Here is a 26441-nt window from a genome sequence, read left to right on the forward strand (position 1 = left end):
AGGTCATCAGGGTCAGATCAGGGTCAGATCAGGTTCACTACAATATTTTTAACAAGATTTAACATATGTACTGCATACGGCACATTATACGCCCATGAGTAAACTATCATACAGCAATCTATAACAACTGCCTGGACAAGCAAAGACCTTGTATAACCTTTGACCTTAATTTGTGGCCTTGAACTTGAAGCTGCAGTGAAGAAAAGATTACATGGCACGCTGTCTAGTGGTGGTACAAATGTGTATCAAGTTTTGTTAAATTATCTCGAGCAGACCATATGTTATGGTCCAGAGAAGCAAATAATCATTTTAGATTTGACCTTGATTTGTGACCTTGATCATAGAGCTGGGATTATGAAAATGTGTGCGACACTCTGTCTAGTGATGATGCATATGTTTTATTTTTTTTTTTCATTTAGCCTTTTATTTATACAGGTTAGTCTCATTGAGCCACGAGAACTCATTTTCAAGAGAGACCTGTTTAGGGAGCACATGGTGGGGGTTAAGGGCCTTGCTCATGGCCCCAGAGTGGGGCGAATAAGGGTGGGGGCAAGTGTGGGTGTTTCACCTACCCCACCCACAATTTTGATGTTGTCGGGGCCGGGGCGTGAACCGGCGATCTTCGGATCACAGGCCCACCTCTCTAACCTCTGCGCCACCACTCCCCAAATGATGTCCCAAAATTTATGATGTTTCATTAAATATCTTGAGCGAATCAAAAATTATGGGAGGAGGGACGTTTACATACAGACAAACATATGCACTGACTGACAGACAGAGACTATGCCATATTACATCCGCCTTTTGACAAACGTATAAAAAATTTGTTGCCATATAGACAACTTGTCACATGACATATGTGGTTATATTGATGATTATGCTGATGTGCATCTGTTTATGTAAAGACATCTAGCAGCCCCTCGATACTTCACGGTTTGACTTTCGCGGACTCACTCTTTCGCGGGTTTTCAGTGTAAGATTGTACACGACACACGACTGGCGATGGGAAAAGACAGACCTCACCTCCCCACCCCCTCCTTTCTCTTTCTTGGGCTGTCTGTCATAGAAGAGCAGAGACAGGAAACAGGCGGGCGCGCAACCTGTTGTGTATCTCTGCTCTGCTGTGACAAACGGCCTAAGAAAGAGAAAGGAGGGGGGCGGGGTCTGTCTTTTCACATCGCTATTGTTCAGTCTGTGGGAGCGTCAGTGAGGTGGATACCTGAGTAAGTGGCATGGATTATTTATTTAAAATAATCAAGCACGACCCAAACCGAGCCTTTGGTCCAGCCCCTCAGCGATCACTGAGCGGACCAGGCCACCGAGAAATGTCCCGGTGCTCCCAATGGCCAGTCCGCCCCCAGGCGTTGATTGGCTCAGTAACTGTAGTATCGGTCTGTCTCTTTCACTGTCCTCTTTTAGAGCATTTGGAGAGTTTAGAACATTGCAAGAGTGTGGTAAGGTTTATAAATCCTTAATATACATATAAAAACTAAAATAAATATAACATCCCTACTTCGCGGATTTTCATCTATCGCGGGGGTGTCTGGAACGGAACCCCCATGATAAGTGAGGGACGATTGTACTGTATTAGTGATAGCTGATTGCATGCAGGTTTCTTCAAGGGGGTCCCTTTTGAAAGAGGAACATGTTGCTTTGAAAATTAAGCTGAAGTGGAAGAGCTAACAGAGTATTTAAAAAAAGTGTTTGCCCTATTCCAAAAGATTTCAACAAATCAAACAATCTTTCTAATGTGTCGCATCAGAAGGAAAAACAACTAAATTAAAGGTAAGGGTTACATGAAGTAAAGAACAGATCATTTTTGCTGGAGCTGTAAGAGTTGTAACAACCTGGAACAGAAATGACTCTTCGCATGACTTGTTTCTGATTTTACTGCATGGGTTCAAGTCTTTTCAAACCTTTGGTCTCCGCTGGTTCCGCCCTGGTTGTTGTCAGGAGAGAAGGACCCAGGGATACTACAGGACTCATCTGAGTCTTCCATTGAAGACTTGTCTGAGGCGTCGTACTCACTGCTGAAGTCCATGGGTACTTCATGGTCCGCTGAGGGACTCAATATTCCTGAGACAAAACATGCAATAAATGGGAACTGTGCTGAGTTTGACCTCATTTAAGGTAATTATGCTTCATATACAATACAAAAGTATACTACTGCATTATTTACTACTGTTTCAGTAGTTATTAACCGCAAAATGCTAGTAAACTGATCAGCTTGACAAGACTCAGTACAGAATACTGATAATACTTACCACAGTTACTTCTGTTGTCTGAGAAGATAAAAAGATTAGTACCAGTGAGATTTAGTTTGATTAGACAATGACACATTACACAAAAGTTTATTAGTTCTGACAGAATCATGCACATGAGAGATTGTATAAAATCCATGCAGACTGAACAGAATGTAAATGTATAAATAAAACAGAAGGAGTCGTATCTTCCCTCACCTTCAATGGTCTCTCCAAGGCAGTCATTGGGAACTTTGTACGCACAGCGTTTATGACAGTTGAACTTACAATCTGGGAGAAATGCAACAATTAATTTACTGCGCATGTCACATAAACAGATTATTTAATACTCTGCGATGTAAAGAGTGTTCGGAAATAGCTCTGGTCTTTGTTTGGGCTCACCTTTGCACTGCAGACCCTGCCTGAACAGCCCTCGGAGAAGCTTCTTGCAGTACTGGCACACCGTCGGCCGGGTGTACGAGTGAACAGCAAACGTGTGGGGAACCTTCACCTTGGTCATCAGCATCTTGTCCAAATGGACAGGTCTGCCTGTGTAGAACCGTCGCACATCACTGGCAGTTCGCGGCTAAAATCATTGAGACAAACAAAGATAATTAGAGAAACAACAAATAGGATTTTTATGCCCGTTTTTGCCATTTCAAGACAAAAAACTATCATACTGGTCACAATCTGTTAACAAGAGTACCGTATACAACTGATTACACACCCTTCAACAAGCTATACTGCAACTCACCAATCCACTGCAATGGTCTGGACAAGCAAAAAACTTGTATTACCTTTGATTTGTGACCTTTACCCTAAAGCTGGGGTGATGAAAAGATTATGTGACACTCTGTCAAGTGATGGTACAAATATGTATCAAGTTTTGTTATACTATCTTGAGTGGATCAGAAGTTCTGGACAGGCCATGAGAAGGATTACAAAACATACGGACGGGCAGAGACTATTCCATAAGTTCGCTTTTTGAAGGGCGTATAAAAATTGTTGATCGGAAAGGGTAAATCATGAGTAGAAGTAAACATTTCAAGGACCAACAGGGACGACTTTATACGTGCATGAACGTTATGTCGTGGAGTTGTTTGGTCTTCATGTCTTTTAAACTGTTGTTCTTATTGAACTATTAGACGTACAGTGGTAGTCTTTAGAAGCACTAAACGCATCGAGGAAAAGTTTCAGTGTTGGGTTATGTCAAGGTGGGTCACACTTTGTTTTTAATTTCAGTCTCTCCGACGTGTCAAATTCACGTCATTCAACCAAATACGTAAGGCACATGTAAAACATGTAGGTGTTGCAAATGTTCATATTTCATCCTCTCCTATGGGAATCGTGTTCCTTTTCAGCTGCTAAGCATTTTATTTTAAGGTATTGCTTAAAGTTTCACTCTGTTTTTCGTTGTTAACAGAACTTTAGGAGTGTTTAATCATCAGCCGAAGCTTGAAAGGCAGAACAGTTCTTAAGCAACACGATTGAATTGTAGATTAAAGCTACTCTACAACTATTGTAGATGTAAAGGCACTTTTAATTTGATATTATTTCATTCTATTCGTAAGTGGAGCAAATTACCCAGAGATAAGCATCTGCAACAAGTGCAGCTTCTGCCTAGATTGCCCTAAACGTCTTACGAGTTCGGATGAATCAGTGACCGAACACCACCTCTATGTGGAATGCAGTCCTGCAGGCTGTTTTCAAGGTTGTGTCTGAAAAACTACCTGCATGTCTTTAAAATGAAAACCATTTAAAGTATGAAAGCCTGCGCGAGCTCCTGTGTTCTTGTTCTTAGAATATTCTGTGCCACCGAAATGTGTCCAAACTGTGTTCTGACAAAAGGATGACGCACTTCCAGTCCAGTGCCATCTTATAACCAGAGTTTAACCAGAGCTCAAGATGCATTAAACAGGATGTAAGCACTTTAAAAAATTACTTAATTTTAACAACATGGCAAACTGACAGTTGTACCATTTGTGTGTGAGAGCGAATAAGACTGGTTTCCTCATTGCAGGTGGAGGTTGAGCCCACGCTGTAGACCGACTCGGTGGTGGAGAGACGCAGAGACTGGCTGCTGCTCAGAGAGGTGGTGGACAGGCGTCTTTTACGAGCTCCGCTGCAGTTGTTCGGGATGCTGAACGCGCAGCGCTTGTGGTAGTTAAGGCCACATCCTGCAGGGGGTGTCATGGATCAAAGAGTCAGAGAGGCGAGCATCAACCAAGCAGCAGAGTGATGAGAGTGAGTTCACTCCACACAGCTGTGCTCAGATGTGTCGCATCTAATTCACACCATATCACTTTATTTTGTTTTATTTTATTTATTGCCCTCACCATCACACTTCAGCCCTTGTCGGACCAGTCCAAACAGCATCTCTCCACAGTGGTCACAGAAGGCCGGGGCTCGGTACGAATGCACGTTGAGTGCGTGGGGTCGAATCTGAAAATCTTCAAAGGTGGCTGCCGCTGACAAAGATAAGAGGGGCACAGAGGGGAGACTGTAGGTGTTAGGAAAGGGTTATGATTATGTAGCTGGACAAAATGTAAAAGTAAAACTGGAGAGCTCAAAGATGAAGCAAAGCTTAAAAGAAAGAAAGGCAAAAATTAGCACACGGCAACATTAAATCTGTAATAAAATAAAGAAATGATTCAATGTAGGACTGAAAGAAAGAAGTCCTTTTTCTGCTATTATAATATCAGCAACATTAAATAAGTAAAGAAGAGACTTAAGAAAAAAGAAGAATATAAAGTCTTACCAGAGAGCACCACCTCCACCAGGTCTCCCTCCTGGATGTCACCTGGAGATTTAACCAGTTGCAGAATGTTGTTGGTGCCCGGGTCGTGCTTGAAGAGCAGAATCTTGTCATAAATGCCATAAAAGCCACACTCAGGGAACTAGAACAAAAAAATGAAAAAATAAAAACGCTGTTAATTTGTGTCATTTCATCAAACGGACGCTTTTAAGTTATAATTTGCTGCCTCTGGCTTTATGTATTAAAGATGATTAATAAAATGACATCTAGTGAGATTATCTGTATCACAAGGTTAGAATGAAATTAAGGGTGTCACAATTTTTCTTAGAAAACTGAAAATCGAACAGTAAATCAATTCAAACCACGAGTGATGGATGTTGTTGAGCTTACTCATCAAATGTTCAACTACATCTTCAGTAAATTTGCAACATAAGAAATAAGGCAAAACGAATGAAGTACATTTCATATGTTTTTAACTCAGTAACAAGGAATGGTTAAAATAAATGTTTTAATCTTTTGTTGTTGATAAATCAAATGTTCTGTGTTGCTTTGAGACAGAAAATGTAGCAGAATATAAAACCTAAGCATGAATTTTGAGCCGAATCAGTTTCCTGTTACAACTGAAAATAAGTAATCTGAATGAAGCAAGCACACACAAAAACACACAAGTTAACCTTATCATTGACTAAAGTTGTTTTCTCTTTTTTTTTTTAAGTTAAAAAGATATATAAAAAAATTAAACACAAAAAGATACACAGATTTGAGTAGAAGCTTCAAATCCAAGAAAAATGTTGTGTTTGAAGGCAATGAAAGTAATAATAAAAATAATTCCCAGTAAATATTATAACACAAATATGACGGCAATGGAATAGATATTAATGTTTTAATAAATGCAAATAAATATTGTTCTGAACATGACTTGAGGTGAAACAGCCTTTTTTAACTCCATTCCCCAATTTTGCTTCTGTAATTAAACTTGACGTTTAATGGCGACGGGATCATGATGCAGAAGAAAATGGTAAAATAATATATTGTTGCTGTGGTTAAATACACATAATACACAAAGTAAAGGTGGACAAGCCTGCAGTGGATGAAACAGCATCAATCTTTTGTCAAGTGCACATAAAAACACTGAAAATTTTCATTTTTAAGTTTAATCTTTGTAAGAAAAAATCTCCTTTATTCCCACCAAAAATACAATTTACAGGTGGATGAAAGGTGCAAACAACAGAAACTGTTTGTTTTGCAAAATACCAAAACACCTATGTTAGTGCGTACAAGACCAACAAGCAGCCTCACAATTCTGTCATTCTTCAAGCATGAGTCAGCATTCTCACCACACAACTGCAGCAAAACAAGCACACACACACACACACACACACACACACACACATACACACACACATACACATTCATACACACGTTATTAGGTCACATTTCCACCTATCAAGCAACTCAATCAACGTGAAGCGCAAGACAAAGGAGGAACCTGATCCTATCTTCCCATCAGGTATATACAAGTGTGCACGCAAACAGGTTTTCCACGGATATGAGAGAAGAGCGCGTCCATCAGAAGTCAGCAGAGCGAGGCGGGCTGTCAGAGGGAAGCCCCGTTCTCCTGAATACTTGATGCTGGTGCAGTTCAGTGGTCACAGCACACAGGACACCACAGGTGAAAACACACAGGGGAACACTTGCATGATCATTTTATCATTTACTTTTTTTAGTGTCACAACACAAAGCTGCTGCTTTTCCTATTTTAGAGTTAAGAGTTGCCATCTGGCCTGGCTTTAACAACTTACAGGAAGGGGGGACCATGGTCCTTGGGAGTTACACACGGTACACCTCCACACTTACCAACAGACACGCCCTTCTTACAAACACCAACACACACCCTGTCTTTCCCTCTCATTTCCCTCCTCTGTTTTTTCTCCTCTGCACTCAGTCTGTCTCAGTTTCCCAACAGGCTCTCCACATCAGAAAATCCAGGCCTGGCTTGTACCGCTGCCAAGCTACACAGCGAGGCCACCACGCCCCATCTGTTGGCCACAACAAGACACAAAAAGGACCACTTTCTTTTTTTTTTGTTTGTTTTTTATTCAAAGCATACAGAAAATGTCATGTCTTTAAACAGTTGAGTCTGAAAGGGATGAGTGAAAGTAATCAGTAAAATGCATTCAAATAACACCTTTTTGCTTGATGAAGAATAATAAACTTATTTTAAAGTAGGAAAGTGTTTAAATGTTGCAAATGTAATATTCCATAACATAATCTAAATAAGGACGCGCTCATTGTTTTGAGTTTTCCGTAGCGTTGCTGCATTTACTGAAAGCCTAAATAAATCCAAAACCATCAAATCATCCATCCATCCATTATCTTTACCCGCTTATTCCATTTTGGGTCACGGGGGTCGCTGGTGCCCATGTCCAGCAATCACTGTGCGAGGGGCGGGGTACACCCTGGACGGGTCGCAAGTCCATCACAGGGACACATAGAGACAAACGAGACAAACAACCATTCACTCTCTCATTCACACCTAGGGACAATTTAAAGTTACCAATCAGCCTAACATGCATGTTTTTGGTCTGTGGGAGGAAACCGGAGCACCCGGAGAAAACCCATGTATGCACGGAGAGAACATGCAAACTCCACCCAGAAAGGCCCCTGGACTGGGGTTTGAACCAAGGACCTGCTCGCTGAGAGGCAGCAGCTCTACCAGTTGCGCCACCGTGCTGCCCACCATCAAATAATGATTTTGATTTCTGAAAACATACACCAACACATCCTGATGCATGCTCAATAATCCAGGTAGAAAAATCTAAAAAAAAAGTTACATCTGGTCCTTTGTCCTTTTATTTTGTTGTTGTTGTTGTTTTGCTTCGTTTTGTTTTTTTGAATGTCCAGAGGACCAGATTTAACTTTTTAAAATACACCAACACGTTGCAGTTTTCATTTGTCGTTTCGGTTTCGTTTTATCTGCTGAAGCTCATTTTTTTGGAGCTGCTTTCAAAAACGTTTCGGGACTTTTTAAATGGCAGTTTCTATATTTATAACCCGCCACCATAAAAGGCAGGCATTAATGTAAATACCTCTGGGTGTGTGGCAGCCGCAGCTGAAACTTAAAACACAACGATGGCTTCAATTCAGTCCAATTTTACAGGATATGAGTTTAAACGTGCTGTGGTCGTAACTGAGAGGTCTCCCCAACAAATACTCCAGAGGCTAACAGATCTCTGAGTACAGATTGCATGTATTGTTATTTCCTAAATTTGCCTAAAGCGATCATAACAGTCATATTTTGCTGCCTTCATACATCATCTGCAACATGTCTCTGCGTGAGTGCAGCTACAGCGTGCGCTCTCAGGACATTATTACCTGCAGTGTTCCCTCAGTAAAGACTGAACTTGGCAAAAGGGCCTTCTCCTACTCCGCTCCTGTTTCCTGGAATATCTTACAAAAAGATTTGAAGCTCTCGACCTTGACCTCTCTAAGTGGCTTTAAGAATCTGTTGAGACTCCTGGCAGGGACCAATGCTGACATGTTCCTGTTTTTAGTTTTCTACATTTGCCTTAGAATCTAGCTGTTTTTGTTACTCTTTTTGCCATTTGTAAAAAGAAAAAAAAAATCTGTATGCCTTTTTTATAACTGTCTATTGTTATTATCTTTCTTTGTTGTAATCAGGTCTCTCTTGTAAATGAGTCCTCGAGGCTCAATGGGATTTACCTGTCTAAATAAATGTTGAATTAATATTTTAACATATAAACATGATCTTTGGCATAGTGGGCAGCAAATGCATCCATTTGTGCAACAAAATGTACACACACTATGTTTTTATACACAACAAGACGGACGTTAAGGTTGTACTGCTGTGGAGCAACAGGTTAATTTGTATGTTTCAGACCTAATGGTTTCAGGTGTTCAGCTAAAAAGATTTTGTTTTTGTTTTTTTACTTAATGTGACGTTCAAAAGATGTGAACAACTTCTCAGGGTACAGCAGAAAGAACCTGAAACAACTTGTAGATGGTTTTAATTTTAATCAAATTATAAGGAATGTTAAAAGTTACAAATGTTGTCTTTGGTGCCTGTTTGTTTTCCAACTATATTTGTGTGTGTGAATGACAGGCATCAACTTCAAACACTTTGTAGAACTGTGTTTTATGAAGTTCTGTCTATTTCCTTCTATTAGTTGACCGGCAGTTCTGCCACATTTAAAATGGTGGACGCTCCGACGTACCGCTGCAGCGGGCCAGCCTGCTCAACGAGGCGTCTACATATTGTATTTACGTCTATGTGTTCGAGTTTTAAAGTTCAGCTATATGCAGACGACACTGTATTGTATATACATGCTAAAACAGCACAAGAAGCAGCTGATGTTTAATCTGTAGTTATACAGGTAGTACCTGTACCTCATTGGCTTCAAAATTCATGATTACATTAAAATAATAATAATAATTGTTATTTCCTTGCCAGCAAGCAGAGGGCTCAAGACCAAGACTGCATGTGATTGGAGAGAGAGTTGATGTGGTGGATCAGTTTAAATATTTTGGTGGTTTTTTTTTTACTCTAATCTTACTTTTAGGCAGCATATTAAGAAAACTAAATGTAATAATATTTTATTTGGCAAATTGTCGTCATGTTAGACCTGTTTATTACTTCAGTCAGCTAAAACATATGCATGCAATGATTTTATTTTTATATATCTTATTGTGTCACGACCTGGTCACATACAACAGCAAATGTGTTAAAATCCATCAAGTCTCTCTTCAGAAAAGACAATCAAAATTTTAGACAGACAACTTTTAATGTTCACTATTGTAAAATCATCAATAAGTATAACATCTTGTAACATATAACATCAGTATAACTCTTGGCTACTACCACACTGAATTTTAGCTCAGTATTTGTAAAACTGACAAACTTATCTTAGTGTTGATCAGGACCAGCCATCTTTAATTAGCCCAACAAAGTGAAGTCAGGTCATCTGGACAGATTCTTTTTTTGTTGTTGTTGAGACGTTTTGTCCTTCATCTAAAGGACTTCATCAGTCTGAGGAGCAACAAGAAACTCACTCCCACAAGCACATAGTGGGCCAACCAGTTTGATGGTGATGGTTTCTGGGGCCCACCCTCTCCCCCATCAACTCCTCTGAGGCAACTATGGCCAAAGTGGTTCCAAACATCAAAGTTCATGCTCAATAATCCAGGTAAAAAAATCCAATAAAGTTCACTCAGGTCATCTGGACGGTTTCTTTTTTTGCGTTGAGATGTTTCATCCTTCATACAAAGGACTTCATCGGTCCATTACAACGTCTCAACAAAAAAAAAAGAAACCATCCCGAAGACCTGACTTAACTTTGTTGGATTTATTTACCTGGATTATTGAGCATGAACTTTGATAACTTTAATTAGATTTAATTCAAAAGTTACTCAGATATAAAATAAAAAAAAATCGAATAACTTCAATCAAAAACCCATTCAGTGGTTCATAAGGATATTTTGCTAACTGTCATATAAACCAGACAGGAAATTAATGACAGTAAGTGCTGAATAACAGTTTTCATTGGTAGGAACTGTAAAAAAAAAATAAAAAAAAAAGACCTGAAAATTATGCAGAAAAACAGAGACACCAAGTCTGAACAGAGATTTTTCTGTTGATTCTTTGCACAAATTGTTTTTCTTGCTTTCTCTTTTAAATTTTGGTGAAAGGATTCTTTAATCCAAACAGACGCCTCCTTAAACGGTTCTAGCCTTACGACAATTAGGCTATATAGACACCAACAGTCTCCAGAAGTCTCCAACAACAGACTTTAAAGCCGACAAGCTCCCCGACAGCAGTGAATCACGTAATAACTACATCCATCAGCGCATGGGATTTACCACAATGAAGCGCTGCTGCTGCCACTTGTAATTACAAAACACCCACAAAGCCCAGATCAGAGGAGACTTCCAGCTCGACCCAAATTCACCACCCGTCATTTTCTGCAGACGCTGTTCAACACCGGACCGACTACCATGAACTCCTCACAGTTACGGTCACTGCTGGTTTCTTTCTCAAGAAACAAATTGTATTATTCTCTCTAAAACACACACATGCACAACAACCACAAAATATGGCTGCCAAGTCTGTGCAAACCACAAGCCTCAACTAATCCACAACGTTCTATAGAGTCCAAATTCTCTGAACCGCTGTTCCCTACATATACGGTAGTCCCTCGATACTTAGTTGTTCAACTTTTGCAGACTCACTCTTTCATGGGTTTTCAACGCAAGATTGTACACAATACATGGTTGTCAACTTTCATATTACTCACAAGACTGGGACGGTGTGGGATTAAAAAGTTAACAGGAGCAATGGGAGTAAGAGCCAACCAATAGGACAAAAAAATACTTTGAACAGGCGCCGCCATTTGGTAGTTTTCTTTCAATATGCCTACACGGTAACACAAGTCAAAAGAACTACATATTTACCAAAGATTGGACTGGTCTTACTGGCCTCATACATAGACCATGACACCATCATACACACCCAACACTGGCAGTGGTGCGACTGTCTTGGTGGTGTGACGTCTTGCCACAAAAAAGGTTGCACCGCTGTCTTGTACATGGCCCAGAAGCTAACAGTGCTTCCGGTTGTTGCTTTCTGCCGAAATTCCAAAAACAGCAATGGAGGGAGCCTAAAGCTAGCAGAGAAACCTATGTGGTAAAAATAGTTCTGCAACTCAAAGTAGGAAGTAACGATCTGTCTATTAATATCACAGAACTGGCAGGAAAGTCACAAATGATCCTGAAGCTGAACTCATCCTTCAAGTTGTATCTTCACTGGTGAGTACCCATATAAAATTTTGCAGTACTGTTCAGTACATATGCTGTTAAAATCACGTAGATTTATGAGTTTAGAACATTGGAAGAGTGTAGGAAAGGTTAAAAAGCCTTAATATATACATATATATAAATACTAAAATAAATATAACGTCCCTACTTGGCGGATTTTCACCTATCGCGGTGGTGTGTGAAACGTAACCCTCGCGATAAGTGAGGGACTTCTGTATATTTAAGTTTCTTTGTTCTAGTTTTCGGCAGCACGGTGGCGCAACTGGTAGAGCTGCTGCCTCTCAGCGCGCAGGTCCCTGGTTCAAACCCCGGTCCAGGGGCCTTCTGGGTGGAGTTTGCATGTTCTCTCCGTGCATGCGTGGGTTTTCTCCAGGTACTCCGGTTTCCTCCCACAGACCAAAAACATGCATGTTAGGCTGATTGGTAACTCTAAATTGTCCCTAGGTGTGAGTGAGAGAGTGAATGGTTGTTTGTCTTGTTTGTCTCTATGTGTCCCTGTGATGGACTTGCGACCCGTCCAGGGTGTACCCCGCCCCTCGCACAGTGATTGCTGGACATGGGCACCAGTGACCCCCGTGACCCAAAAAATGGAATAAACGGGTAAAGATAATGGATGGATGGATGTTCTAGTTTTCAATTACAAGAAATAGGAAATAAGTCAAAACTCTTATACGTATTATAGCAGCGTGATGAGAAATTACATATTGACAGTTGTGTAATCCTGCCATCACTCCTACTGACTCTGAGTGTAAAGGTTAGAAGTATTGTTTTCTGAGATTGTGTGTGTGTGTGTGTGTGTGTGTGTGTGTTTTCACACATTATTGTTGTGACAGGGAGCGTGCTGTGCCTGGAGATGGGGTGGGTCTGGGGGATTAAGTTCCCCAGTGTCACCCACACCACTCCTGCAGCTCTTCAGGCCAACACTCCCGTGGAAAGTGAAATGAATTATGAACTTGTCTTTTCCTACTCGGTCTCCTGCTTGTGTCTCCCGTCCATCTGAGTGTTTCTGCAGGATAGCTCATCAACCTGGTTCTTCTATTTATGTTTTGTAACCGATTTGTATTTTTTCACAGGATTTTTGAGAAAACTGTTTCAAAAAATAAGAATGACCCTATAGAATGAATCTTTGGTGATGTTTGGTGTTGTGTGGTCTTAGATATTTATTCATTTAGATGATTATCGGCTTTAAACAGCAAATAACAAATAAAATGCAATTATCTACAATAGCTGAACCCAACCATAAACCAGATAAAGTAAATATAGAAAACAAACAATATTTGTGTTATCTACATAAAATAACAGCTTAAAATAAACGTGACACTTTAAATGTTAAAAATGAATCCTTTTCTTCTATGTATACAGAACATATACACTCATATCAGTTTAATAACTATTTATTTCTACGATGCGTCATTTGATCTTTTTACTCTACATTTTGGTTAGTAATCAAATAACTAACTGTGACCATTCATATTGACAAAGTAGCATATTACTTGAATCATGTGTTGCAAAACAGAGTGGGGTTTGTTTATTTATTTATTTACTTGTTTATTTCCAGCTCCACCTTTCTGCAGGAGTCACCACAGCGAGCCAACTGGCTCAGAAGATTTTGGGAATTGTTTTACGCCAGATGTCCTTCTTAACACAAAACAGGCTCGAACCCACATCCTTAGGATTACAAGACTGGCACACTAACCACTGAGCTACCACATCCCCTGAGAGTACCAGTTTACATAAAGACCTTTATTAATTAATTATTGGCTGGAGGGCAGAAATGAACCGTGTTTATAATCACCAAAGCGATCTTTACTCATCAATGACAAATTCCACATATTGCAGCTGGTTTTGCTGCTGAAGATGATGTCAACTTTGTGAAAACTCGTTTTGCGAACTCAAAACAAATTGTCTAGCTTGTTTACTTGTACCATTTCCAACTTAAGAAACAAAATTACAATGTGTTAGCTCATATCTAATAAACTAGGGTATCACTGAAAGGCTATGAACAATTAATATCTTACCTGACAAGCAAATGGCTAAAAGTTAGTCCAGAGGGGCCAAGAGAGCAGTGGGTTGCTGGTAACCTAAGACTACTTTGGCCTCAAAGATTTTGTAAAGCAAAACAGACTGTGATGTTTATAAAAAATAAAACATTTTTACAGTATTTGCATGAAACACTTTGATATTTTTTCTGATTTTTTGCAGTTTTAAGACAGCTTGGGCTTTGCTTGAGCTATAGCTCCTCAATAATTTAACTCTGATTTCCAAACTGTCTTTTAGAGAACTATCTGCATCAGGTAAGATATTAATTGTTTACAATCATCTCACAGAACTCCACTTCAAAATATCTAAACTATCCTTTTGTAATGGCTTCATCCATGTTAAAAGGATCAATAGACAAAAATCTCATCCAAACAGCTATTCTGGAAAAGATTTAAATTAGTTTTTCATTGACTAAATAAATCCCATGTATTTATTTTATGAAGCAGCAGCAACTCATTCTACTGAACAGAGAAGCTGTAAAAAGAACGTTATTGTTCGAGGATTTTGACATGCCGCCTTTGAAGCAATACCATTCAGACATGTTTTACATTATTGACAAAATTCATCACGTTTTTTAGGGGAAGTGACTTTGTGTTTCTTTGTGCACAACATTTGGCATGCATGCAACATTTGGAAAGTTAGAGGAAGACCCCCATCTGTCTTTTTATTTCAGTCAAGGTGTCCAAAGATGTGACAGAGGAATAAAACATGCTCAATAATCAAGGTAAAAAGTCTAGTAAAGTTCAGTCAGGTCATCTGAACGGTTTCTTTTTTTTTTTTTCCTTGTTGAGACGTTTCGTCCTTCATCCAAAGGACTTCATTAGTCCAAGGAGCCACAAACAAACACAGTCCCACAAGCAGAACACCCACATAGTGGGCCAACCAGTTTGCTGGTGATAAGATGTTTTCTGGGGGCCGCTCCTCTGAGGCAGCCATAGCCAAAGTGGTTCAAAACATCAAAGTTCATGCTCAATAATCATATTCTCCAGTGTGCTTGTGTCATGGTTGTATTTTTATTTATTATCTGACCATCTAGGCCTGCTCATTTAGGAAAGGTCACATACTTCAAGGTACATATGCAAGCCCACGCAAACTGGAAGTAATATAATAGTAGTATTTATATATGTACTATGTAAAAATCAATGACTTTTAAAGGCCATTGCTTCGTGAAAGCTACAATACTTGGCATAAAAACACCATCACTGATGTCCAGTTGAGTCACTTTAACTTCAGCCTATGTGGGCTCGTCAAACAGCTACAGAGCCGTTTTCTAAATAAAGGCCCTCGTTCGATAAAGATGCAGCATGTGTGAAGAGCACCGAGACGTTTATGTCCTGCTAAAGCAACCTAGCTGCTTCTGCTTTCCATCCTCCCCATCACTTCCCCTCCAGCAGCTCGGCATGAAACGCCTTCAACCACCAGCGTGTACAAACCTCTCAAGCAGGCCGGTGTAATTTCAGGTTAGCTTCTCTGCCCGCTACAAAATTCATCTGCATATAGCTGGAAACTTAGACGATTAAGAATTCATTCTGCAGTCACAAATAAGCTACATTAATAAAAAGTATCTGTACATTTTTAGACACTAAGAAAATGTGTTCATAATGCGTGTGGATAGCATCTTTACAAACTTTTACATTGTGATTATATATAATAAATCTAATTATAAGAGTTCAACTCTAGTATTTCTTTGCATAGCAACATATTTATTTCTGCTTCCCCCATAAGACAGGAAGTGGTAGCCTTGATCTGTGGTTTGCAGCTCTTCAGATGGGTACATTACGATGTGTGTGACGGGACACAATGAGTCCTGCAGGGAAGAATTCGACTGAATAAAAGACAACCACTGAAAAGACAGACGTAAAGTTTGGAGAGAAAACATGTCAAAGTAAGAAAGTGAAATAAATCTATTTAAAAAATAAGAACAGCATACATTAGATTAGTTTTAAGGCAATTTGTGGGTCAAGAAGTCAGGTTGTCAGCACTTAGATTCGTAGTTTTGAATCGATTTTTAAGCCATTGTTTAGGGTTTGGGATGAGGAGGCGTTAGATGTTACAAAAAAGACGAGCTGGATTTGTGTTTATGTAGTTTCTAACGTGAAACAAGAAGTATATAAAAACAAAACGTTGCAGTTCGGCAGCGGTGAAGACAACTCGAGCTCAGCAGTTGGGAAATCAGCACGGCTTAAATCCAGGCCGGGCTGTGGGTGAGTGTAAACGCTCAGCTCTGTAAACAGTGTGACCTCCGCACCCCTACATGGTCCTCAGAACTGATGTGGGTTCTGGAACAGAAGCTGGTTATCACAACAGGAACCTGATCCAGGCGTTTTATAGACCAGAGGAAACACTGCATCCCTTCAAACAACATACATTGTTTAAACATCCACGTCTTACTGTGCAACGGCTCGTACACTCCACTGCACGTGTGCATTTTAACACACATGCACGCACACACGCATTCGGGATAGTTCAGATCGTTTGAAGCGGAGTTTAAAAGGTTATGAAGTGTTCTCTCTTTGAATGACCTCAGTTTGCAGAAATATTTTGATTCTGACTGGACTGATGAGCTAACAGCTAGCCTGAGGTGGTCCAAAGAGAATTTCCGTCATTTGAAGCAACTCCAAAAATATTTTAAAATGGTTGACCCAAATGCAATTTAGGTTAAGATGAAACCATGAAATCTCGTGAAATCTATGAATCTAAAAATCAGGCTACTCATGTGCTACATCTTGACACATGGGCAGGACATGGGCTCTCTCAGCTGATCTCATGAAGACCATCAAGTCTGCTCAAATGTGGGTTCTGAGAAGGATTCTCAGAATCGTGTACTTGGATCACGTCACCGACACAAAGGTTTTTACAAGAGCCGATGTAAAACAAGAACTAACATCAGTGATCTCGGAGAGGCAATTTTGTTTTCTTGGGCACGTTTTTTAAAAGGGGTTGACAGAATGTCTGCTTTTACCAGGTAGATGTGAGGGGAAAACAGACAAGAGGAGGACAATGAGCAAAATATTTAGACAGATCCCAAATTCTGTGCTTTAGCAAACTTTAACACTGATGTTATCAACTGGACAAGAGATCGTCATGGTTGAACGCTCATGACCACTGATGTGTGTATGACACCTAGCAAGCAAGCAGGTTATTAACAAAGAATACTATTGTCATATGAAAGCGCTAGTAGCAGCATAAGCATCTATTTGTAGTGTTTCCAGTGCAGCCTGGGGGATTTCCAGCAGGATTATCCTGATGTTTCTGCTGGAATATCCATATAAGTCAATGATTGTTGGTCCCTGTGATGGACTTGCAACCTGACCAGAGTGAGCACCACCCCTTGCACAACACAGAAAAATGAAGTGTGGGTAAAGATGATGGATGGATGGATGGATGGATGGATGGATGGATGGATGGATGGATGGATGGTGTAAAGTTTTATAATAAAAAATCTTTGACACAAACCTCTTTAAAAAGCTCAAGGGGTCGTTTAAAAATCACATCAATCCCTTTTGAGCTCGTCTACAACAGGTAAGATGTTGATTGTAACCTTGTTACCCCTCATCATAAATCACACCTAAATCCACCATGTCTGAGTGGACGTATGTTATAAAGCACATGCAGGCCAAATCTGTCCCTTGCCAACATCTTATCTGGCCACCCAAGAAGATATTTTAAACATAAATTTTGTTTTACTGCTTCTCATTTTGCTTTAATGAGTGATGCTTCATTTAGTGCGAGCTTCTCGTGACACTCTGCTATCTCTGAAGCCAGAACAACGGTTGGATTATTTTCAGTAATCTTTGGTTCTGATGTGGAAAGAGCAACAGAGAATGTCAAATAAGACTGATTAAACTCTTGTTGATGAACCTGCAGCCAGGAAAAGATGTCGGTACGGGGTATCTGACTTGAATCAATGTAACGACTGAAACTGCCCCGTGGCTTCGACCAAGTTTTTAATTTTGGCCTCTGTAACCGAGTTCAAAACCCCTGCTTTGTAACAGTCTTGATTGTCTCACCTCATTAACACATCAGGCAGGGACCTCAAAACCAGCATCATTTAATGAGAGATCGCCACGGCAACAAGCATGCAAAGACGTCAGCGTCCTGCCCTCATTGGCACTAGACAACATTGCAGGCATTCAACACAAGAATTTTCTTTTTCCTTTTGTGCTGACGGAGCTCGTAATGGAACAAACGCAAGAATAGCTCCCTGTTCTATTTTTAACCCTGATGAGGTCATATGCTGGCAAAAACAAAAAATATAGAGAGCAGAGGATTAACAAAAAATGACAACCATCTTGTTTAGCTCATGCCAGCCTTGAGTAAACAAACAGGGAAAATGAGCGGCCGTATGCAACAAGTCAAAGGAGTGAGTGACAGTTCTGTGCCAGGAGAAGTTTTACAGTAAGAACCATGACGTCAGCTGACTGACTCCAAGGCACAAGAGACATAAAGATGAGTCAAGCTCGAGTGAACCAAAAAAAATCCTGTACTATGTGATGAAGAAAGTCCCTATGAGCTCATGAACATCGTCTTTTTAAATCACCTGCAGTCTCACATGGATGTTCTCAAACTTCCTCTTCACGCTCAAAATATATTTACTCTGAACTAACCAGATAAGAGGTTGTAAGCGAGTTAGGAGCATCGGCAGCGAGATAAAGTTCATCTGTGGAAATCTTGATTATAGATTTATCGCACTGGTGGAGACATTAAAGGACAAATGCAAAAGCTTTTGTTTTTCTTCCTGGATTTGATATGCTTCCTGTTAAAGTAGAACACTGTAAAAAATAAAACTATAAGAAGTATAAGCATCTGTAACAAACACAAAGATCACTTTATTTAATGATTAAAACTGAATTTTATAAAAGGTAGCAAGTCTTAGACAAACTTTAATCCTATTCTGCCTCAGTACACATAAACATGACACTATAGTTGTGTTAGGCCCTGACTTTAAGGCAAGCTGTTTTAGCATATAAACAAACAACACTTCAATCTTATAATAATGATAATAATAATATAATTTCTCCTCTTTAAAATAACATTACCAGTCAAATAAGAACAGAACATTTCAGCAAATAAAACATAAGTTTCAAGACTATCAGAATTGAGAAAAATTTGTATAAAAAAAATAATTATTTAATGGTTAATTGTCGGCTGTACAGAAGAATTTTAACCACAATCAACATTAGGACTCAAACATTTAACTTGCTTTTTAAAAAATGACATCAATATTTTCATTCACGTGTTTCGGACTTTTAGGTCTAGATATTTACAGCTCCTTTCTTCCTGTCCACATGAAACATTCACTTCAGGCTTTTACAACACTGTTCCTCATCATCATTTTCATTTCACCTCTTTTAAGATAAAATGCCAACCACTCACTTCCAAGCAGGGATTTCAAATACCTTTAGTTATTTGTAATTATAATGTTGATTATAAATATATATTTCTATTCCAATTCAAATGAATCAAATTGTTTTTAACCCGTCATTTCCTCTTATAGAGATAAAGAGAAAAAACATTATACATGTAATATAAATTAATGAAAGTCAGGCTAAGCAGCACGCAGCTCTGCAACAACAACATCCATCAATGTGTGCAAAAAAAACATGTAACATCATAACAGTTAAGCTTTCAGCATCATCGTGCCACACACTCAGTGACTTATCTTCCAACAAAAACATATTTAAAGTCCAACACATTTGCATACACAAGCCTGTACAGCATTCATTTTTCACATTTATATTTTCAGTTTAGATGGGATTTAGATAATAATTTGAGGTTTAAAAGTCTAAATAGAAGTGATTAGAGCTAAAGGGGTTAAACTGAGCAGCAACAGTTCCACAGCTAGAAAAAGAGCAATAAAGATGACACAGTGGTGAAAATAAGCTTTTAGATGTTTTTTTTTTTAAATCCCCTCAGTCCTATGAAGTTTGAAAAAGTCTAAACACAAAAAAATGAGACTCAAGTGGTTTATTGTTTATTAGTTTTATAAAATAAAGAGCTGTGATTGGTGGTTCTGCTGTTCTCCATCGTGTGATAATTAAATCAGTTTGGAGGAGACTGTTCAGGTTTTGGGGCAGCACGGTGGCGCAACTGGTAGAGCTGCTGCCTCTCAGCGAGCAGGTCCCTGGTTCAAACCCCGGTCCAGGGGCCTTTCTGGGTGGAGTTTGCATGTTCTCTCCGTGCATGCGTGGGTTTTCTCCGGGTGCTCCGGTTTCCTCCCACAGACCAAAAACATGCATGTTAGGCTGATTGGTAAGTCTAAATTGTCCCTAGGTGTGAGTGAGAGAGTGAATGGTTGTTTGTCTCTATGTCCCTGTGATGGATTTGAGACCTGTCCAGGGTGTACCCCGCCCCTCGCACAGTGATTGCTGGACATGGGCACCAGCGACCCCCGTGACCCAAAATGGAATAAACGGGTAAAGATAATGGATGGATGGATGGATGTTCAGGTTTTGAGAGAAAGAAGAAAAGATTAGAGTAAACATGAAAAACTGACACTTCAAGCAGAACAAACAACAAAAAAGAAATGAATGACAGCCACAGAATCCTGAACATGTGGGGGATTTGTTGCGTACGTCTACACAAGATCAGATTCGTAAAAGGGGACTCCTAGAGGTTATGAATAATAAATATCTTACATGTGGCAGATAGTTCTCTGACTGATTATGAACTTTAATATCAACATTAATTTCACCTTACAATGTTATTCCTGTAAAATTGCAGTCATTTCAAACTAGCTGTAGCAGCCCTTTTGGATGTTTTTCTGCTGGAAGACAAACAGACAGGGCTGTTAAGGTTTAGAAAACAGTGTTTACATGAACCAGTAGAATATTTTTTGATATTGAATTTGTTAAAAGATGGTAGAAAATTCTACTTTGGAAGTTAAGTAAGATGTTGTTTGCTCATAACATTTCCACAGAACTACACAAGCTCTTAATGCATGTTTAATCCTGGTGACTGCTCGATGGTTAATATGTGGATTAATATCAAATATCAAACAACTAAGGCAGAAGCAGCCGGAGAAGAAACTGCAGGTTTAGCTGAAAATCTTTAAAAGTTGCTTCACGTGTTGCTCTGCCGGTGCTGACGTAATGTTTTCTCCTGACTCATGGTTTACGCGCTTAGTGTGTGTATGTGTGTGTGTTTGTTTATGTTTATTAAGGCGCTGGGTAGACTTTACTGAGCCCACAGAGACTTGTATGGTCATGAACAGAGTTAATGTAAAAATAAGATTAGTGGTCAGGATAATTGTTAAACAACCAGTAAACATGAATAAAATTGGAATTGGCGGCAACGTGGGGTGAGGGGTAGCAAGCACAAACGAGTGTGTCATCCTGACGAGCAGAAACACAACCAGACTGACCTGCTAGTTCCTACATACCAGAGGTAATTGCTTAAACCTGAAAGACAAGAGGTTGGGGGGTGTAGGGGGCATACATCTTGGCTCTTATATTCACACACCAAATGCAACATTTAGCACACTACCCATGAAATATAAGGAGACGGGTATGAATACAGTCACACTGACGCCGAGAAGAAAAGCCTCGATGTATTTTTGTGCTGAAAACCTACAAAAATAAAAACTTATAAGATCAGAACAGCTGTAAACAGCATCATGGAAAAAGAGCCGTGGGTAAGGGTGTCACAGAGAGCGCCGTTACCGTACGGTTGTGTGTTTGTGCAGTAAGTGGAAGAAGCTTAGTGTCGAGCGGCAGCGCAGGCACAATGCATCTCATTCTGCTCCAAGCATCGAGGGGGAACAAGGAGGTAACACGAGAGCCGTAAGCAGGCATGAGGAGCTGCTCCTGCTCTGAAGCTGCCTTTGTTGGGAGCAGTTCCTCTCTCCATCCCCCCAACCACACACACACACACACACACACACACACACAAACACACACACCACCATCCTCCTCTGTTTTTTCCTTGGCTTGGTTTGAGGCGGGTAAGTCGATAGGAACACTGGACTCGGTCCACTTTGTGCACAGCAGACAAATAGATTCATGGCAAGGAAGGACATGAGACAAAGGAGGCGAGGGGAGAACATACTGAAAAGACAAGAAAATGAGAAAAATGGGTTTATTAGAAAGAAAAAATGGGTATTTTATTTCTTTTTTTGCTTTTCTGACCAATTTTTATTTTTAAACATGCTCAAAGGAATGCACACCAACCGCTGCACTGCATGACAAAGTTTAGACACAACTTGTGGTCGACCAAAGTACATGTCTGGGATGACTCTCAGCTACGACCTCGCTAAATTTTAGCTCAGTTTTTGTAAAACGGACTGAGTTAGAGCCGTTTTTGAAGTATTTATGGTTGATGCGCTGTGGCAGCCATCTTGGTTTGAAATTATTCAGAAGTACATCACAGACTGACCTCACAAAGACTAGCCATTAGCTCATTTATTATTTTTTAAAATAATAATTAATTGTTATTTTACTCAATTACCAGTATTCTTTTTGTTTTTTTGTTATTCTGTTATTTTGTATATCTTGTTCATTCCTTGAGGATGCCCCTTTGTACTGAAAATCTAGCACAACAATTTCCTGCGGGATCAATAAAGTTCCATCTTAGCTCATCAATCCAATCAGACACGAACTTCTTCTCCAAACTGAGCTATCTGCAACGAGTGAGATATTTATTGTTCACTTTCTACAGACCACAAAAGATGTGCACACATCAACTGTAATAAAAGCACAACTTCAGTTTTCAGCATCATTTCTGTATGTTGGCGTATTAATCTGATGCACTGACAGATGTTGCCCAGGATGTTTGGTCCCAGGTAAATTCAGAGTGTGAGCTCTTACAGAAGTGAAAGCAAAAACCGTCACCTCACACCTGCTGATCTTATTTGCAGAAGCATTGCCTGCAAGAGAACATCCAGCATTTAGAAAAACAACATTTGGTTGATCATATTTCTCCCTGAAAGTAGCACGGGTGATATATTACTTACTCACAAACTTCAGGCTCTTTTTTTTTGGGGGGGGGGGGGGGGGGGGCTAAAATCAACACAAGTATCATCATTAATGATCATCTTGTTCTTACTGTAGTGAAAACTCTAACTTTTATTTACCTGCTTGCTCACTCTAGTGCAATTACAACTTTTTCGTAAAAAATAAAGTTAATTTAAAAACCTATGTTTATTTTAATGACAAATCCTCTGAGAATCGCACACAATTCATTCGGAATTGGCGACGAAACACAGACGCGTGAACAGAGAAATGTTTTTGTTCCCTTCGACAGTCAAACTGAAATATGACGAAAGTGAGGCCTGACAACTTCCCTGCACGACTTCTTCTTTGCTAATTACTTTGCATTTTGACAATGTCACAAGGGAATCATCTGCGTCTGTGCTAAAACGGAATAACTTCTTCACTTCACGCGAGCGCCAAACAGGAAATATTAAAGGCCTTTTGTCTATCAACTGCTTCCCTGCATTCCAAAGTTTAAAACAAAGATCTCACGTGATCCGTTGTCTCCCAGCTACCACCACACCAAATCTTACCCGAATATCTGTAAAATCAGTTGCTCTATAGCCACTTTTATGCTTGCTAGGGTTGACAATCTGTGGCAGCCATCTTGAATCAGGTTTACTTCAAAGGTTACTTCGTTATTGATGTTCATTTATTGAATACCTTCTGAAAGTTTCAACACAAATTCTCCACTGGTCTGAGAGATATTCTGCTAACAGACAGACACCGTCACACATAGACACAGGCATGACATAAAAAGGCAGACCTCTGAGCTGATCGGACCGGAGATGATGCACGAGGAAACACGTGACCACCTCTTCTGTTTCTGATCACCTGCTTTCCCTTTCATCATAGATCTATGTTCAAGTTTCTTTACAGGGACTGGTCTTATGTTTGCACATCCTCAATGAGCCTCGAGTGCCATGGGGGGAACACACACACACAAACACACACAATGCTGCATGCTGAGGGCCACAAAAGACCACATTACTGCGCCCTGAGTCATCCCCTCTTCTTTGAATTCTGTCCCCATCTCCTCTCCAAACGCTGCTCTGTGTGTTGCTTTGGTTTTTAACTCAAAGAAAAGTAGCTCAGAGCTACACACTCGACTCTAATCTCATGATAAAATGTGCGGTCGAATATGTGGCTGCTTATTCAGATAAGATGCAGAATCTTGAACTTTTGGACAAACCTGGTTTCTATATTACACACAAAACCAAACTGCACATGCATGGCTCTGCACAGAGTCCAAGAGAAAAGGTAAAAAACTGCAGTGCTTTGCAGAATTTACTCATGGATGTTACTACATTTGTAGAACCAATTAATTTAATTCATTCCAGTTTATTTTGCCTAAAACTTAAGATCAAACAGCTTTTATTACACATCTGTCATTGAACGTGTTGGCCATCCCTGTAACATAAATATGTATTTGGTGAGAGTTGAAACATTCACCTGACTGGCCTCAAGCTTCATGTCTTTGGATTAAGTGATAAAACCAGGATAGTTTGAGGTACTTTTGATTGTAAAACATAACTCTCAAAAGTCAAACTTGGTACTTAAACTTATCCCAATATGAACCTGAAAAAGGATTTCATCTCATAACTCTTGATTTGTTAACGTGACCGATCCAACAAAGTTAAGTCAGGTCCTCTGGACATTTTCTTTTTGTTGAAATGATTTGTCTTTCATCCAAAGGACTTCATCAGTCTGAGGAGCCACAGAAAACAGTCTTCCAAATAGCACCTTCACAAAGTGGGTCAATGAGTTTGATGGTGATAAGATGGTTTCTGGAGACTGTCCTCTCCCCCGCCGACTCCTCTGAGGCGGCTATAGCCAAAATACCGTAGTTAAAACATCAAAGTTCATGCTCAGTAACCACAGTAAAAAAATCCAACAGTCTGGTCTCATGCTCCTCTGACTGATGAAGTCTTTTAGATGAAAGGCAAAATGTTTCAACAAAAAAAGAAACCATCCAGAGGACCTAACTGAACTTTGTTAGAATTTTTCTACCTGGATTATTGAGCATGAACGTTGATATTTAAAAACTGATTGTTTATGGACGGGCTCAAAGACATGACATACCAGCTTGCATTGTCCGCCACTATAATGGCTTTGGAAGTTGAAATTGTTATAACTGGACAGATAAAGACTGATCATCATGTGAACTTTTGGAACAATTTAGTCACAGCCATTCTAAAGTAGATTTAAATCTTTTCCATGTATTGATTGTATTGAGGCTCAGCAGAGCTGTGATTAGAGCCGTCGCCTTACAGCAAGAAGGTTCACAAATCAGGCTGGAACCGTTTTGTGTGGAGTTTGCATGTTCTCCCCGTGCATACATGGGTTTTCTACAGTTTCCTTCAAGAGCTGGCAAATCCTGTTCACTTTATGGATCCTGGTTCATCTGAATAACTCACTAATAAAGTAACCCAGTTCACTTGAGTCACTGAGTCGTTAACACTATCTCTCCACCCTGCCATAGGTTCATGGTTCAAGGTTCTTTATTGTCATTTGCATCACATGTGGCACATGAGGTGGAACGAAAATGTGTACACAGGGTCCCGTAAGATCTTATTACCGTTTTTCTTTTACAATTGATACTTTTGTTGGATATAACTGGGATCCTGTATACAGTTTCATTCCACCACATGTACCACGTGATGTGAATGACGATAAAATAAACCTTGAGCTTTACCTTGAGTTACATCCAACAACATGTAGTATAATAAGTCAAATGTAAAATGGTGAAAATGCTTGGTCAGTGGTGTTTATTTAACAATTTCACACCTCAATAAAAGGACAAACACCTTGCAGGTGATGGAACAAAAATGTACAATGTGCAAACTAAAGAAAAGCTAATCAAAGCATTAATTTATAAATGTATGTCATCCGTGTAAGCATATGTTAATGTCTAGGCACAACTCACCTGAGTCAGCAGCTTATCTGGTGGATTATTAACCTGGTGCAGAGACCCAACTCATCTGAGTCCACAGCATTTCCAGTGATTCTGCTGTTTTTTTCTGATGAGTTCACGAACTTGCGGACTTAGCAGTAGTCTACCACAGAACGTGGGGGATCCAGGTGAACTTATAACTCGAACCTGTGACCTTGAAGTTGTGCCCGTTTGTCTTAAGGTGTTGGATAACTGATGACTTATCTACTTCTTGAAGGGGTGTCCTATTTTGTAGTGGAAATGTTTAAGCACGATCCATTTTTACTTCGAATTAAGAGCAAAGAAGAAAAAAAAAATTTTTAGTTACTATATTGTTATGTTATAATTTCACCAGCCAGTAATAAATTAACATGTTTGTTTCATGATAAAACTGACAGATTTATTTATTCATTTATCCCTCAAGTTGCATTTTATCCTCCTTTTGGTTCTTCTAATGGCCACACAGCCAACGTCTTGTGTTTATTGGCTGAAGAAAGACCACGGGTTCTCCTTTTCCTCTCATAATTGCTGTCTGAACGCAGACATACACAAACACACATCTCATGTGTCAGAGTTGCACAAACACACGCTGCACTTGTGCCCCTAACCAGCCAAACCCATCCTGTCAACTTTCACAGTGACCTCATTGTCTGCGGCCTTCCCGAGAACTCTCT

General features: G+C 39.7%; 1 protein-coding gene across 1 annotated transcript in view; it reads right to left on the reverse strand.

The window, feature by feature from the left end:
• Positions 1-5093, reverse strand: part of prkd2 (protein kinase D2) — a 16642-nt gene extending 11549 nt beyond the window's left edge. The window contains exons 1-7 of the mRNA XM_037678174.1: positions 4999-5093; positions 4577-4708; positions 4218-4417; positions 2643-2826; positions 2460-2531; positions 2265-2282; positions 1917-2076 (exon numbers count right to left, since the gene is read on the reverse strand). Of these exons, the coding sequence (XP_037534102.1) occupies positions 1917-2076; positions 2265-2282; positions 2460-2531; positions 2643-2826; positions 4218-4417; positions 4577-4616 (674 nt within the window). The 5' untranslated portion in view covers positions 4617-4708; positions 4999-5093. The remainder of the gene's footprint in view (positions 1-1916; positions 2077-2264; positions 2283-2459; positions 2532-2642; positions 2827-4217; positions 4418-4576; positions 4709-4998) is intronic.
• Between the last annotated feature and the right edge of the window lie 21348 nt (positions 5094-26441).

This window comes from Nematolebias whitei, chromosome 6, assembly GCF_014905685.2.
Source record: "Nematolebias whitei isolate Nwh7 chromosome 6, NemWhi1, whole genome shotgun sequence".
Classification (NCBI taxonomy): Eukaryota; Metazoa; Chordata; class Actinopteri; order Cyprinodontiformes; family Rivulidae; genus Nematolebias; species Nematolebias whitei.